Source organism: Magnolia sinica, chromosome 19 (genome assembly GCF_029962835.1).
Source record: "Magnolia sinica isolate HGM2019 chromosome 19, MsV1, whole genome shotgun sequence".
NCBI lineage: Eukaryota > Viridiplantae > Streptophyta > Magnoliopsida > Magnoliales > Magnoliaceae > Magnolia > Magnolia sinica.
In genome coordinates this window covers 4,246,366-4,259,795 of record NC_080591.1, presented here as the reverse complement: position 1 = coordinate 4,259,795, position 13,430 = coordinate 4,246,366, and the positions used below count along the sequence as shown (strand labels likewise).

The 13,430-nt window shown below is 45.4% G+C and overlaps 1 protein-coding gene across 6 annotated transcripts in view; it reads left to right on the top strand.

Annotated features, from left to right (window-relative positions):
• The first annotated feature begins 10,557 nt into the window (after positions 1–10,557).
• LOC131235577 (uncharacterized) overlaps positions 10,558–13,430 on the top strand; it is a 58,451-nt gene continuing 55,578 nt past the window's right edge. For all 6 annotated transcript variants that reach the window (XM_058232789.1, XM_058232790.1, XM_058232785.1 and 3 more), the window contains exons 1-2: positions 10,558–10,691; positions 10,779–10,853. In XM_058232789.1, coding sequence (XP_058088772.1) covers positions 10,635–10,691; positions 10,779–10,853 — 132 coding nt within the window. In that variant the 5' untranslated portion in view covers positions 10,558–10,634. The remainder of the gene's footprint in view (positions 10,692–10,778; positions 10,854–13,430) is intronic.

Below are 13,430 nucleotides of genomic sequence, written 5' to 3'. Positions count from 1 at the left end.
CTACGCAAGGATGAAACAAAGGAGACCCTGGCTAGAGCTGGGGACCCTCCAATGTTAAAGTCAGTGATGGGACAAAGTAGGAAGGATTTTTGTGAAAGGTTTTCTGCCTACCCTTCGACTTGGAGTGTTCTCTGTATTTATAGGAATAGAAGGATTCCGTCATGCAGGGATTCTTTCCCTGTTATGAGATTTGATTTCAATCTGTTTTTTGTCTCCATCAGATCCCGAGATCCTCGGGATCGGGAATCCTTTTACGAGATTTTCGGGACAGCATTTTCATTCACACCGTCTTTTCCTTGCTCGGCCCAGTTTTGACCGACTCTAATAACGAGTTAATCTGGACCAGTTTTCTGGGTCAAGTTGTTTGCCATCTGTCGGGCAAGATGGAGCCGATCCGTAATCGAATCCTCTCTTACTCCGATAGTTGACCTTATAACCGACCTAATTGGGTCAGTTTTACGGTTGGTTGGGGAACTTCTGAACTTAAGGCCTTAATCGGCCTTTTAGATGTTGCTGCCTCGTCGTCCGAGTCAACTTCAGGCATCCATGTTATCTGCCTTTGGCACATGACTTTATAAATCTTGGTTGAAGTTTTTATTCCTTATAAACTGAGCTAAGTCTCTCCTTTAAGCATTTAGGTCTCTTACCTTGGTTAGGCTTATTGCCTTGAACTCCCGGATCGAGTCAGTAGAGTTGGTCCATTCCATAATCGGGTCTCCGGACTTGTCATATTTTTTCCCAACAATAAGCCTCCTTACTCATTGTGTCAACTATGTTGATGCCAATGAGTAAAGTTTTGGGTCAGATTAGACTGGAGACCGATATTATGATGAGACATTTAATGTTCGTATGTCATCCTGAACTGCGTCAATTCGTTGGTCGAGGTCGCACGTGCAAGAAGCCGTCAGAGCGTTTCTTCGGCCAACGAGGTTCGGACGCGTGGCGGGAGCAGCGCCTCCATCAGTTGGCATGCGCCACGTGTTAGGCGGGGGAGTCGAAACAACCGTCGATACGACTCCTCCTTAAATGCCCTTGCCACGTGGCCGGGCTATATAAGGAGGAGCGGGACGCCCCTTCCTCATTTTCGTGTGTTTTCTCCTCTTCCCATTTTCGTTTTCATAGTTCTCCCGCCCTTCGCCATTTTCATTCTTCCTCCTTGATTTTCGCTTCCACGTTCACCCCTTTTTCGGTCTGTATCGCCATCTCCGGTGAGTTTCAAACTCTCTCCCTTCCTTTCTTTTTGAATTTCAATGGCAATGCGTGGTTCCTAGAGTCCCCGGGAGGGAGCTTCTGGTGACGAGGGCGAAGCAAGACATTTCTGAAATGTCTCGGAATCGCCCTTGCTGCTGGCGAAGATGGCCATTGGTGCCAATGAAGCCTTCTAGTATTCGGAGAGGGTAACTGGATCTTCGACTAAGTGCCCTGCTTCTGTGGGTCCCTCTTGCGAAGAGACGTCTCTGACGACTGCCCCTAGCAGACCTAATCTTCCTGGGGAGGAAATGGAGTAAGAGGATGAGGGGATTGAAGGGACCATTGAGTCGGTCCCCACACGGAGACCGGCGAGAACCGTTGAATTGGCGGTCGAGGGAGGATAGGCAGGAGATGAGCAGAAGGGTCTGGTTCCCTCGGTCCTGACCGAGGCGGACCTGGATAGGATCAGGGCCGGGTATCATGTCCGGACTCGGTTATCCTTCACCTTCCTCTGCCAAGTGAGTTACCTGACCATCCTCCGGCTGGGATGGTCGCAATCTTCCAAGTTGCTCTACAATGCGGCTTGTGTCTGCCCCTCCAAGGCATTGCTCGGGATATACTTTCTCGGCTCCAGATTGCACCGGGGCAGATAGTTCCGAATGGATGGAGGAACTTGTTCGGATGCTCGATGTTGTTGGCTGAGACAGAGCAGCCCTCACTGATTATCGATGAGTTTCTCCATCTGTACCAAGTACGACCGAACTCGCAACAGCCTGGCTGGTATTTTCTGTGTGCTTGGAGGAATAAGGGCGGACATTTGATAACTGACCTTCCTACCTCCAACAAGCACTGGAGAGACAGATGGTTCTAGGGTGTGGCCGCTGGGAGATTGCCGAGCCAGGACTCTTCGAATCTCGCGTTCCTCGGGCATTCTCCCAAGCAGGTGACTCGGCATGCCCTTTTTCTTTATCTCCTTATACCATCATATTTTTTGAGCCTGACTGAATGTGATCTGTAGATATCCCTACACGCAGGCCGAAACTAGGAGCCGACGCCCTAGAGCGAAGCAAAGATCTGAAGGCGTTGGATCCAGAGGAGCGATCTTGGAAAACACTTCTCTAACCGGATCTTCTTATTCTCTCGGGTTTAGACTCGGCCATGACAGGTAGCTTATGGATGTCTGGTTGCATCTTCTTCTAACTTTTTTGACTTGTCTTGCTTTTCTTGGTGCAGAGATGGCTGAGGCAAGGCCCATTCTTCGTCCTCCTTCCAAGATGAAAGCTCCTCCTCGGTCGGAGACTCGATCCGAGACTCGTCCTCCCAAGAGACCAAAGACGGTCTCCAAGGCTAAGGGGCAAGCCACACCGGCCGTCCTGACCGAGGTCCCGACCATAGACTTGGAGGAAGGGGCGGAAGTGGCGGACGCGGTGGCGGAAGTGGCAGCCCCCGACTCTCAGGCCCAGGCAGCTCTTAAGCCTCAAGTGGCCTTTGAGCCAAGACCCGTTGCAGAGCAGGTCCCGAAACAGAGGGAGGAGCAGAGAGGGGAGCCCTCAGGAGGGGAGATGACTCAACAAGGGGTGTTCTTCCAATGGGCTGTGTCGGACATGGTCCCTTGGATGCTTTCCCACGGGAGTGGGAAAGAGTTCGCTGCCCTCTTCGAAGCTCCCCAGAGACAAACTCTCTCTCATGCTGTAAAGATTCTCCTTGAGGTAAGGCTCGGACTTCTCACTCGGCTTGCTGATTCCTTCAATTTTAATCTGATTTGGCATTTGTCTTTTGCAGTTCGTTCCTTATTTGCTCAGGGCTAGCTTGGATCTGGCCGAGGCTCAGAATCGAGTGGCAGACGCTGAAGCAGCTTGAAAATGGGCAGCGGAGGCGGAAGCACAACTTGAAGCCTCTATGGCTCGGGTTAACTTACTGTCTGGCGAATTAAGGCTTGCTAGGAAGTCCACCGAGGATGCCAAGGTCGAGTGCGCCCATGCGACCTCACTATTGAAAGAGGCTAGGAGGAGAGTCGGCGAATTCCTCAGGCTCATGCCTCCTCAAAAGATAAGTTGGCTCGGCTTAAGGCTGAGACCCGGGCTGCCATTGAGAAGGCCAAAGAAAAGGCCAGGGACCAGGCCGTAAAGGCCTTTCTTGAATCCCAAGAGTATATAGAGGAACGAGATCGCTTGTATGAGGACGGATATACCAAGTGTATCGGAGTGATGAAAGAAGCTTTCCCCGACCTTGATCTCTCGGGATTTGACAAAGGTGCCTCTGGCTCTGAAGGTCTGGAGGCCTAGCCAGCCGGGTCTGCTGATGCTGCGGCTGGTACTAAGGTCGAGCCTGAGGCAGCTCAGGAGGTCGATCCGAGTGGTAGCAGCAGCTGAGTCCAAGCCACCTCCTGTATTAGCTCCTGATGAACCTTGAAGCTAGTCCGAAGATGTTAAGCACTTTAAGCACACCAAGCTTCAAGCACTTTAAGCACACTAGGCAGGTTCGAAAGCATCTGTAACCGAGAGGAGACTTAACGTCCTGTGGCCGACTCTTTTTTCCTTTATTTTTATAGTTTCATCAATGTAATCTCACAGTGAAAGTTACTGTAATCCGATGTAGAACACGTACTGATGAATGAAAATACTTAGTTTTCTTATTGCATTTGACTCAGCTTATTTTTTACTTAACCGAGTCTTCATGAATGCTTAACGACTGATCTACGGATAATAGATCTTTAGATGCTCGGCATTCCAAGGATGGGGTAGTAATTGCCCAGTTAGGTCTTCTAATCGATATGTTCCGGGTCGGATGGTGCTTGAGACGACATAGGGTCCTAGTGTGCCCGCGCCAACCTCCATTGTGTTTAAGAACATTTTTTGGAGAACCATGTCACCCACTTGGAAGCGCCTAATCTTGACTGGAGAATTGTAAAATCAAGCTACTTGGCGTTGCCGAGCCATCATTCACAACCGAGTTTTATTCCTTTGTTCTTCTACGAGATCGAGTCCGAGAGCTAGCAATTCTTCGTTGTTTTCTTCATTAAACGAGTTGACTCGGGTTGAAGGCAACTCGATCTCGACCGGGGTAACGGCTTCCGAAGCATATGCAAGGGAGAAAAGAGTTTCTCCCGTGGCTGTTCGAGCGGTAGTTCGGTATGCCCACAATATTTTATGAAGCTCTTCAGCCCATGCGCCTTTAGCTCGGTCGAGTTTGGTTCGAAGATGCTGTTTAATGATCTTGTTGACTGCCTCAACCCGTCCATTCGTCTGAAGATGATGATGAGAGAAATAGACGTTTTTGATTCCGTGATTGTTGCACATTTCTCGGTATGGCCTGTTGTTGAACTGTTTCCCATTATCGATAACAATGGTTCAGGGTATTCCAAACCAATAGACGATATTTTTTTCATATGAAGTCCGTGATCTTCTGTTCAGTTATCCTGGCCAGTGGTTCGGCCTCGGCCCATTTTGTGAAGTAGTTTACTGCAATGACGACAAACTTGGTCTGGCCTTTTCCCAAGGTGAATGGCCCGATGATGTCGATCCCCCACTGCGCGAAGGGCTGAGGACTTGCCATAGGGGTCAGCTCTTCGGGGGGTTGCTTTGGAACGACTGCGAATCACTGACATTTGTCACATCTTTGGACGAGCGTCGTGCTGGATAGTCGGCCAGTAGTACCTTTGACGCAACACCTTATGCACGAGAGATCGTCCTCCTGAGTGATTTTCGCAGATCCCTTTGTGGATCTCTCGCAGTACATAATCGGCTTCATCAGGATTTAGGCACTGTAGTAAAGGAGCGAAGAATCCTTTTTTGTACAACACCCTGTTAAGTATAGTGTAACGAGAAGCTTAGATTTTCAATCGTCGGGCTTCGGCACGATCCTCGGGCAACTTTTCACTGCCAAGATATTGGACGATCGAGTTGAGCCAAGTGGGTTCTGAATCGATTGAATGTACGGTCGAGCTAACCGGGTCATCGATGCTCGGCTTAACAACGTACTCGATTGGAACGAACCTGGGTATGTCGTCTTCGTCGGCAGAGGCAAGTTTTGCTTATAGATCGGCCTTGGCATTTTTTGTTTGGGGGATCCGAGTCATAATACATAATTAAAAATCGTCGATCAACTCTTTTGCTTTCTCTATATATGCTTTTAGTTGCTCTTTGCGTGTTTGATACACGCTAGTAATTTGATTGACGACCAACTGCGAGTCGCTGAATACGTTGAGATGAGTAACACCCAAACTGGCTGCGAGTCGAAGGCCGAGCAACAAAGCTTCATACTCTGCTGTATTGTTCGAGGCCTGAAATCCAAGTCTTAAGGCTTATTACATGTAAGTTTGCTCGGGCCCCGCTTGCCTTAGAGTTGGATGAGCCATCGACATAAAGCTTCTATGGGATTGGGTCGGGTGAAGACTCGAGAGAAGCAGTCGTCGGTTGTTCGGTTCCAAGCTCGGTAAGTGAGTCGAATTGTGGTGTAACTTCAGTTTTGAAGTCGGCCACAGCTTGTCCTTTTATCGCTACTCTCGGCTTATACTGAATGTCGAATTTGCTGAGCTCGATCGCCCACTTCGTTAGTCGGCTGAAAGCTTCTGGCTTTTGAAGGATCTGATGGAGTGGGAGGTCGGTCATGACGACGATAGTATGAGCTTGAAAGTATTGCCGAAGTCACCGTGAGGAGTCGACTGAGACTAGGGCAACCTTCTCCAGAGGCGGGTATTTTGTTTCTACAGGTAATAATGCTTTGCTGATGTAATATACCAGTAATTATTTTCCTTCATACTCGCGTAAAAAAGCCAAACTTACGGTCGCGTCTGAAACTGCCAAGTACAATAGCGAAGCTTCCCCTGGCTCAGGTTTCGATAAGACAGGAGGAGATCTGAGGTATGACTTCAACTGCTGGAACGCTGCTCCACACTCTTCCGTCCATTCTACCATTTGCCGACCCTTAAGTTGTTTGAAGAACGGAAGATATTTATCGGTAGTTCGGGAAAGGAAGCGGTTGAGTGCGGCTACTCGTACAGTCAGTTTTTGTATATCCTTGATCGTTTTTGGGGATTCTATGTCGAGTAATGCTTTAATTTTCTCTAAGTTTGCCTCGATTCCTCGTTGGCTGACCAGAAATTCGAGAAATTTACCCGAGCTGACCCCAAAGGTACACTTTCTCGGATTTAACTTCATGGGGTATTTGCGAAGAATGAGGAACATCTCCTCTAGGTCGGCAATATGATCGGCCACATGTATACTTTTGACAAGCATGTCATCAATGTATACTTCCAGGGTTCGACCGATTTGCCAAACGAATATTTTGTTTACCAATCGTTGGTACGTCGCTCCTGCATTCTTTAGACCAAATGGCATTACTCGATAACAGTAAAGTCCTTTGTCGTTGACAAAGGTAGTCTTAGATTTATCTGATTGATGCATTACAATTTGATTATACCCAAAATAAGTATCCATAAAACTAAGAAGCTCATGCCCTACCGTGCTGTTTACCAGCTGATCAATCCTCGGAAGAGGGAAGTTATCCTTTGGGCAGGCTTTGTTTAAGTCGGTATAGTCAATACAGACTCACCACTTCCCATTGACTTTCTTCATGAGGACGACGTTAGCTACCTATTCCGGATAGTAAATCTCCTTGATGAATTTCACCTTGAGGAGCTTGCTGACCTCTTCTTCAATGATGGCATACCTTTCAGAGCCGAGCGCGCATCATTTCTGTCGGATCGATCGGTAGTTCGGATCTATGTTAAGTCGGTGAGTTATCACGAGGGATCGATCTCTAGCATGTCCTCATGACTCCATGCGAATACATTGACGTACCGTTGGAGTAGTGATATCAACTTGTCTTTCAGAGGTGACTGCAGAGATGAGCCAATCTGTACTATTTTAGACTCGTTTGTCTCGAACAGGGGCAATGGAATAAGATCTTCTACCGGCTAACCTCGCTCATATGTCCTGGCCTGAGGATCCAATGACTCAATCGTGGTTACATCGGCCGGAGCTTTCACAGCGGTTGCGTAGCAACGCCGTAAATCCTGTTGATCGCCCTTCACGACTCCCACTCCCGACTCGGTCGGGAATTTCATAGAGAGATGGTATGTTGATACCACAGCTTGGGGAAGGCTCAGAGAGGGTTGGCCACGTATAATATTGTAGACCGATGGCTGGTCAACTATCAGAAAGTCGACTATTACTGTTACTTGGGCGGAAAGTTACCCGCAGTGAGTGGCAGTGAAATGACTCCTTCGGGGAGTGTTCGGCCACCAAAGAATCCGATTAATGGGGTGTGAACTAGCCCTAAAGTCGACCATTAGACACCCATTTTGTCGAATGCTTGAGTGAACAAAACGTCTGCGGACGACCCTGTATCCACAAGAATGCGGAATACTTTGCAGTTTGCTATCATGAGGGTGATGACCAATGCGCTATCGTGCGGATGACAAATGCCTCAAGCGTCTTCGTCAGTAAACGATACACAATATTTTTCCTTTTCTTTTCTTTCAGAGGCTGAGTTAGTATCAGGATCTCGGACTTGGGCCGACTGATGCTCCTGGCGTGGTTTTTCTAAGCGTTATTTGAATCGCCTCCACCTCAGGGACCACCGACAATGGTTCAGATTTCCTCTGTGGGTTGGTTGTCACTTGGATGTTCTTCCGTTATCCCGGTTCTCTCGACGTGCTCTCTGAGACAGCCTTCTCTGATGAGTCGGTCGATTTCTTCTTTTAAGTGATAGCAATCACTTGTGTTATGCCCATGATCGCAATGATAATGACAGTACTTGTTTTTGCTCCGTCGGTTTGGATTGCTTCGGAGCCTATCTAGTCAATTGACGAATCCTTCACCCTTAATCTCTATCAAAACCTGCTCTTGTGGCTTGTTGAGCGGTGTATATGTTAAAAACTTACGGTCTGACCGTTTACCCGACTTACGATCATCACGCGTTCAATCATCTTTACGTTTCTTTCCACTGGCCGAGTCAACTTCTTTCTTTGCTAACTCTTTGGCCGGGACTTTTGCGTTTTGGATGGCTTCGCGCATGATCTGAATTTCCTCGGCATCCGCATACTTGTCTGACCGGGCCATAAACTTAGCCAGAGTGGTAGGCGGGTTCTTATCAAAGGATGTCAGAAACGGCTTATCTCCGACGCCTTGCATGAGCGAATTGAGTGCTGTTTCGTTTGAACAATTCCGAACTTGGAGCGACTCGAAATTGAAATGCTTGATAGAGTCTTTCAACAACTCTCCCTCCTTTTGCATTATGTTGCTCAGGTGCGCAGGCGGCTTCAACTTTTTCTTCCCACTAATGAAATTAGTGAGGAAGGCCTCGCTAAGCTCTGCGAATGAGCTAATGGACTTCGGTTTCAACTGCTTGAACCAAAGTCAAGGTACGTCGGCTAAGGTGAGGGAAAAGGTTCGGCACATCATAACGTCTGAGGCATCGTGCAGTTCCATATATGTTCGGAAGCATTTGATGTGCTTGGTTAGATCGATCTTGCCGGTGAAAAGTGTGATTTGCGAAAGGCGGAATCATTCTGGTAATCGAGCTTGCATTATTTCTTCTATGAATGGAGACGCTTTTGCCTCGGGCCTCGTCTGATGTGTATCACGACCCTGCTTCATGTTTGCAATCTCTTCTCGTACTTCTCTCTTGAAGTCCTAAAGGTTGGCTTTCCAGGATTTGTCACTATCTGTCGTACCTTCAATCGGAGGCATGTTGTGCCTCCTCCAATCTATTTCGTGTCGCAGATCGAAAGTTGGTAGCAGGGCGGTTACGGAATGGGCGAGCATAGGCTCGGTCGGACCCTGGCGCTGACTCGACTGAAGGATAGATTGCAGAGCAATAGGCTGAGGGTCGGCGAATTGTTGCGGAGTATTTGCCAGTCCACTACCATATTGGATCGGAACTTGCTGATGATGGATTTGCTCCAGCATCTGCTTCATATAGTTCAGATTGGTCCTGAGCTCCTAGACTTCCTTATTTAGCCGACTGTTTCCTCAGTTTCGTTGATTTTGCTTGGTCGAAATGGAAGATGCTGGATGGGGGACAGGGCCTTGTCGGTTGTCGGGTTGGTTCTAAACCCCTTGGGCCCAGTTCGCACTCAACGGACCTTTAAGAGCCGGTGGTGCAGTAACGGCCTCGGCAGGCTCGTTTTGACCAGTTTTTCTAGTCCTCACCATTGGAACTTATTTGAAACTACTGGGTAGAGCCTGAAAAATGACTTTTTGTACCGCTTCCCACAGACGGCACCAATCTGTTGATGCAAAAAACTGGTAACCCTTCCTCCGATTTTCCACCTGCGCAAGGATGAAACAAAGGATACCCTGGCTAGAGAAGGGGACCCTCCGATGCTAAAGTCAGTGATGGGACAAAGTAGGAAGGATTTTTGTGAAAGGTTTTCTGCCGACCCTTCGACTTGGAGTGTTCTCTGTATTTATAGGAATAGAAGGATCCCGTTGTGCATGGATTCTTTCCTTGTTATTTTGGAGATTTGATTTCAATCCGTTTTTAGTCTCCATCCGATCTCGAGATCCTCGGGATCAGGGATCCTTTTACGAGATTTCCGGGACAACATTTTCATTCACGCCGTCTTTTCCTTACTTGGCCCAGTTTTGACCGACTCTAATAACGAGTTAATCTGGACCAGCCTTCTGGGTAATGTTGTTTGCCATCTGTCGGGCGAGATGGAACCGATCCGTAATCGAATCCTCTCTTACTCCGATAGCCGACCTTATAACTGACCTAATTGGGTCAGTTTTATGGTTGGTCGGGCAGCTTCTGAACTTAAGGCCTTAATCGGCCTTTTAGATGTTGCTGCCTCGTTGTCCGAGTCAACTTCAGGCATCTATGTTATCTGCCTTTAGCTCATGACTTTATAAATCTCGGTTGGAGTTTTTATTCCTTATAAACTGAGCTAAGTTTCTCCTTTAGGCATTTAGGTCTCTTGCCTCGATTAGGCTTATTGCCTCGAACTCCCGGACTGAGTTAGTGGAGTTGGTCCATTCCATAACCGAGTCTTCGGACTTGTCATATTTTTCCCCAACAGTTGTCTTATATTCAAACTTTTTTTAAAAGAAAAAAAATGAATTTTGTTATGCCGAATAATTACATATGTAATTAATAAAATTATAGATACAAAAAATAAGTCTTATATTAAAATATAACAAACTAATGTAATAATGAAAATATTACACGTATACTCTCGGCCAACCGAATCAACCCGACCAAGCCCACTTAGGTTGGGCTTGGGTCGAGAATTTCCAACCCGAGGTTGGGTTGCGTTGGGTTAGGGTTGAGGTATAGGAGCCTTGGGTTGGGTTAGGGTTGAGCACCAACCCGACCCACCTGCCCGACTTCCAGCCATACTCCTCCTGCTATTCTCCTCTGGTATCCGCCCATCGTTAGGAAAGCACTCGGGCAGATTAACAATTCCGGGAAAATCCCTCTCCTTCTTCATCTGAGCCATGGACGGAAAGCCCCCGAATTCAAAGCATCCAACAACCTTCGTCGACCAAGCAGTCGTAAGTATCCTAAGCACTCCCTCCTACACTACGCCGCAGTGCACCCTACGCACCTCTACCGTCACTGAATATTGTTTTTTTGCTTAGGTTCCCAGAGATATTATTTTGGATCTTTCAAGCATGTCGAATCAAACCCTCAAATTGGGAGAAGGCTTGCGTCAGGTATTTGAATTTCACATAAATAAATAAATAAAAGGAAGAAGCATTTTCTAGGGTTTCATTTTATTTATTTAATCAGAAGATTGACGAATCGGAGTCGGTCGAGTCTGATCTGGTTCGCACTGCAAGTTAGGATGAGGAATGCGGTGACTCGATTTAGGATCGAACGATTCGGTCCGAGTCCGACTGGTTGGATCACAAATATTGTCCATCCACTCTATGAACTAGTTGGATCGCAATGTAATGTCCATCCATCATATAAACTTCCAATCTTTTAAATGCATGAGACATCCAATCCTTCCAACGGGTTGATTTCACAGTCAGGATGGAGAGGGGATTAGGTGAGACTTTGGACTCACCCAAGATGGTGTGGCCCTTACCGTGGGGCCCACCTTGATTTATATATTTTGTATCAATGTTGTCCATCTATTTTTCCAGATCATTTTAGGGCATTATCCCAGAAAATGAAGCAAATCCAATTACCAGGTGAACCATACCATATGAAACAGCGGTGATTGAATGGTCCACCATTAAAAACTTCTTAGGGCGCACCTCTTCGTTTACATAGTAGTGATATTCTTTGCTTCTCTCTTCATCTTTGGATTCCTATCTAATGATCCAGGACGTAATCCTGGATACGAGGAATAAAATAAAAAAAAATCAGAAGTTTTTTGTTGCTTGATTTCTGAATTTTCTTATGATTTTCTCTATTCCATACATTAATGTTTCTGTAGTGTTTATTTTCCAACCAATCTGTTGATAAGGTCATATAAGCCTGGATGAAGGGAAAAAACAAAATCAGATTGATCCAAAATTAATGGTCAATCACCACTCTTTCCTATGGTATGGTCCACTTGATAACTGAATCTATTTCATTTTTGGGATAATGCCCTAAAATGATCTGGAAAAATGGATGGACGGCGTGGATATAGAATACATACATCAAGGTGGGCGCCACGGTAAGGGCCACATCGTCTTGGGTTAGTCTGGGGTCTCACCTAATCTGCTCCTGTCAGGATGAGCTATTGCAGAGTTTAGCCCTTTTTAATCATCAGGTGGCCCACACCATAGAAAACAATGTCTAGCCATTGATAAATAGCAATATACAAGTGTGGTTCACTCGAAGGGTGGATATGGTTGATTTCTGCACAAGGTGATCCTCATAATAGGGCCAACCTATTGAATGGGTTGGATGTCACATGCTTGAAAGGTTGGAAGCTATTTGCTTGATGGGCCGTAACTTATCATCTGATGGGTTGAACTTGAGACCTTCTCTAATTCAAAAAATAAAATATATCTTTTTAGTCAACTGTGAGTATTGTTACGGCTAGCTATGGGCTGGTCGAGGCCCTGCAAACCCAGCCTAGTCATGATTTTCTGCCTTAGGAAATAAGGATCTGGGCTCAAGTTGGGATTTGACCACTTTTCTAGTGGGGCAGGTGCGGGCCTGGTTCTTGGCCCACTTACTGACGACAGCATTGATTATGCGTTTACCTTTCTTGAGTGTAGAACTAGAATCACGTTAGAAAAAACAACATTTGATTCTATAGACTGAGGAAAAAGATATTTTGATTTCTAAGCATCAATACCATGATACATATAAGTCAACATGATCACAACCATCCATAGAAACATTCCAGATAAGTCATACATCAATTTGGCATTTTGACAAGTAAAGAAGTAAGAAATCATAAGAAAATGCAATGCGATTTAACGTTGAAGAGAGTATCCATCGTTAATCTCTTATAAAGACCAAAATAAAATAATTGACCTTTTTTAAATGATTCCTAAAGCTCCCATCAATTTAAAAACATAAAATGAAAGCCAAATAAAGCATAAAATAGAAGAGAACAAGTATAATTTGAATCGTAAATTGTGAGATTCAAATAATAGAATCGTATGATTCATCAAAAATGGGATTCAAGGTGGGATTAAAATCGCTTTGCTTTCAACTTAAATTGTAAATTGTAGGATTTACGATCCAGACCAAGGTCTTGAATATTGCTATCAGAGTGCAAACTCGCTAGGCGAAAAATTCTCAATATTGGACCATAATAGACCCATTTTGGTCTTTACCGAGTGATTTGCTTTTAACCAAAAATGTGGAAAGGCATCACAGTGAAGAAGGGAATGCAACAATATTCTTGTATATGTGTTTTCGACATGTATTGAATGGTGTAGCGTATCATTACTTGGTAAGAATGATGTCTGCCAGCTTAAACTGCTAAAACTGAGTTTTTGAGTCTTTGGCCTCTAAAAAGCAAAACAAATTCAGCAAACTGGAAAAACAACAAGAAGTTGAAAAAAAATCAATATATACATATTTTAATGCATATACAAATCATATACATGCTATTGCACAAAAAAACATACTTATGATCATTTTAATAAAAAAAACACAAGTTTTAAAAAAATCAATATTAATACATGCTTTAATACATAATAGGTTATATGTATCTCATCTTATAAAAAAATACATATACATATGCAATGAATTACATAATTAATTGATAAAGGGGGAAAAACACAAAAGCAATAAAAAGAGGTAAAAATACAAATTAGAAAAATATGTAGGGCTAT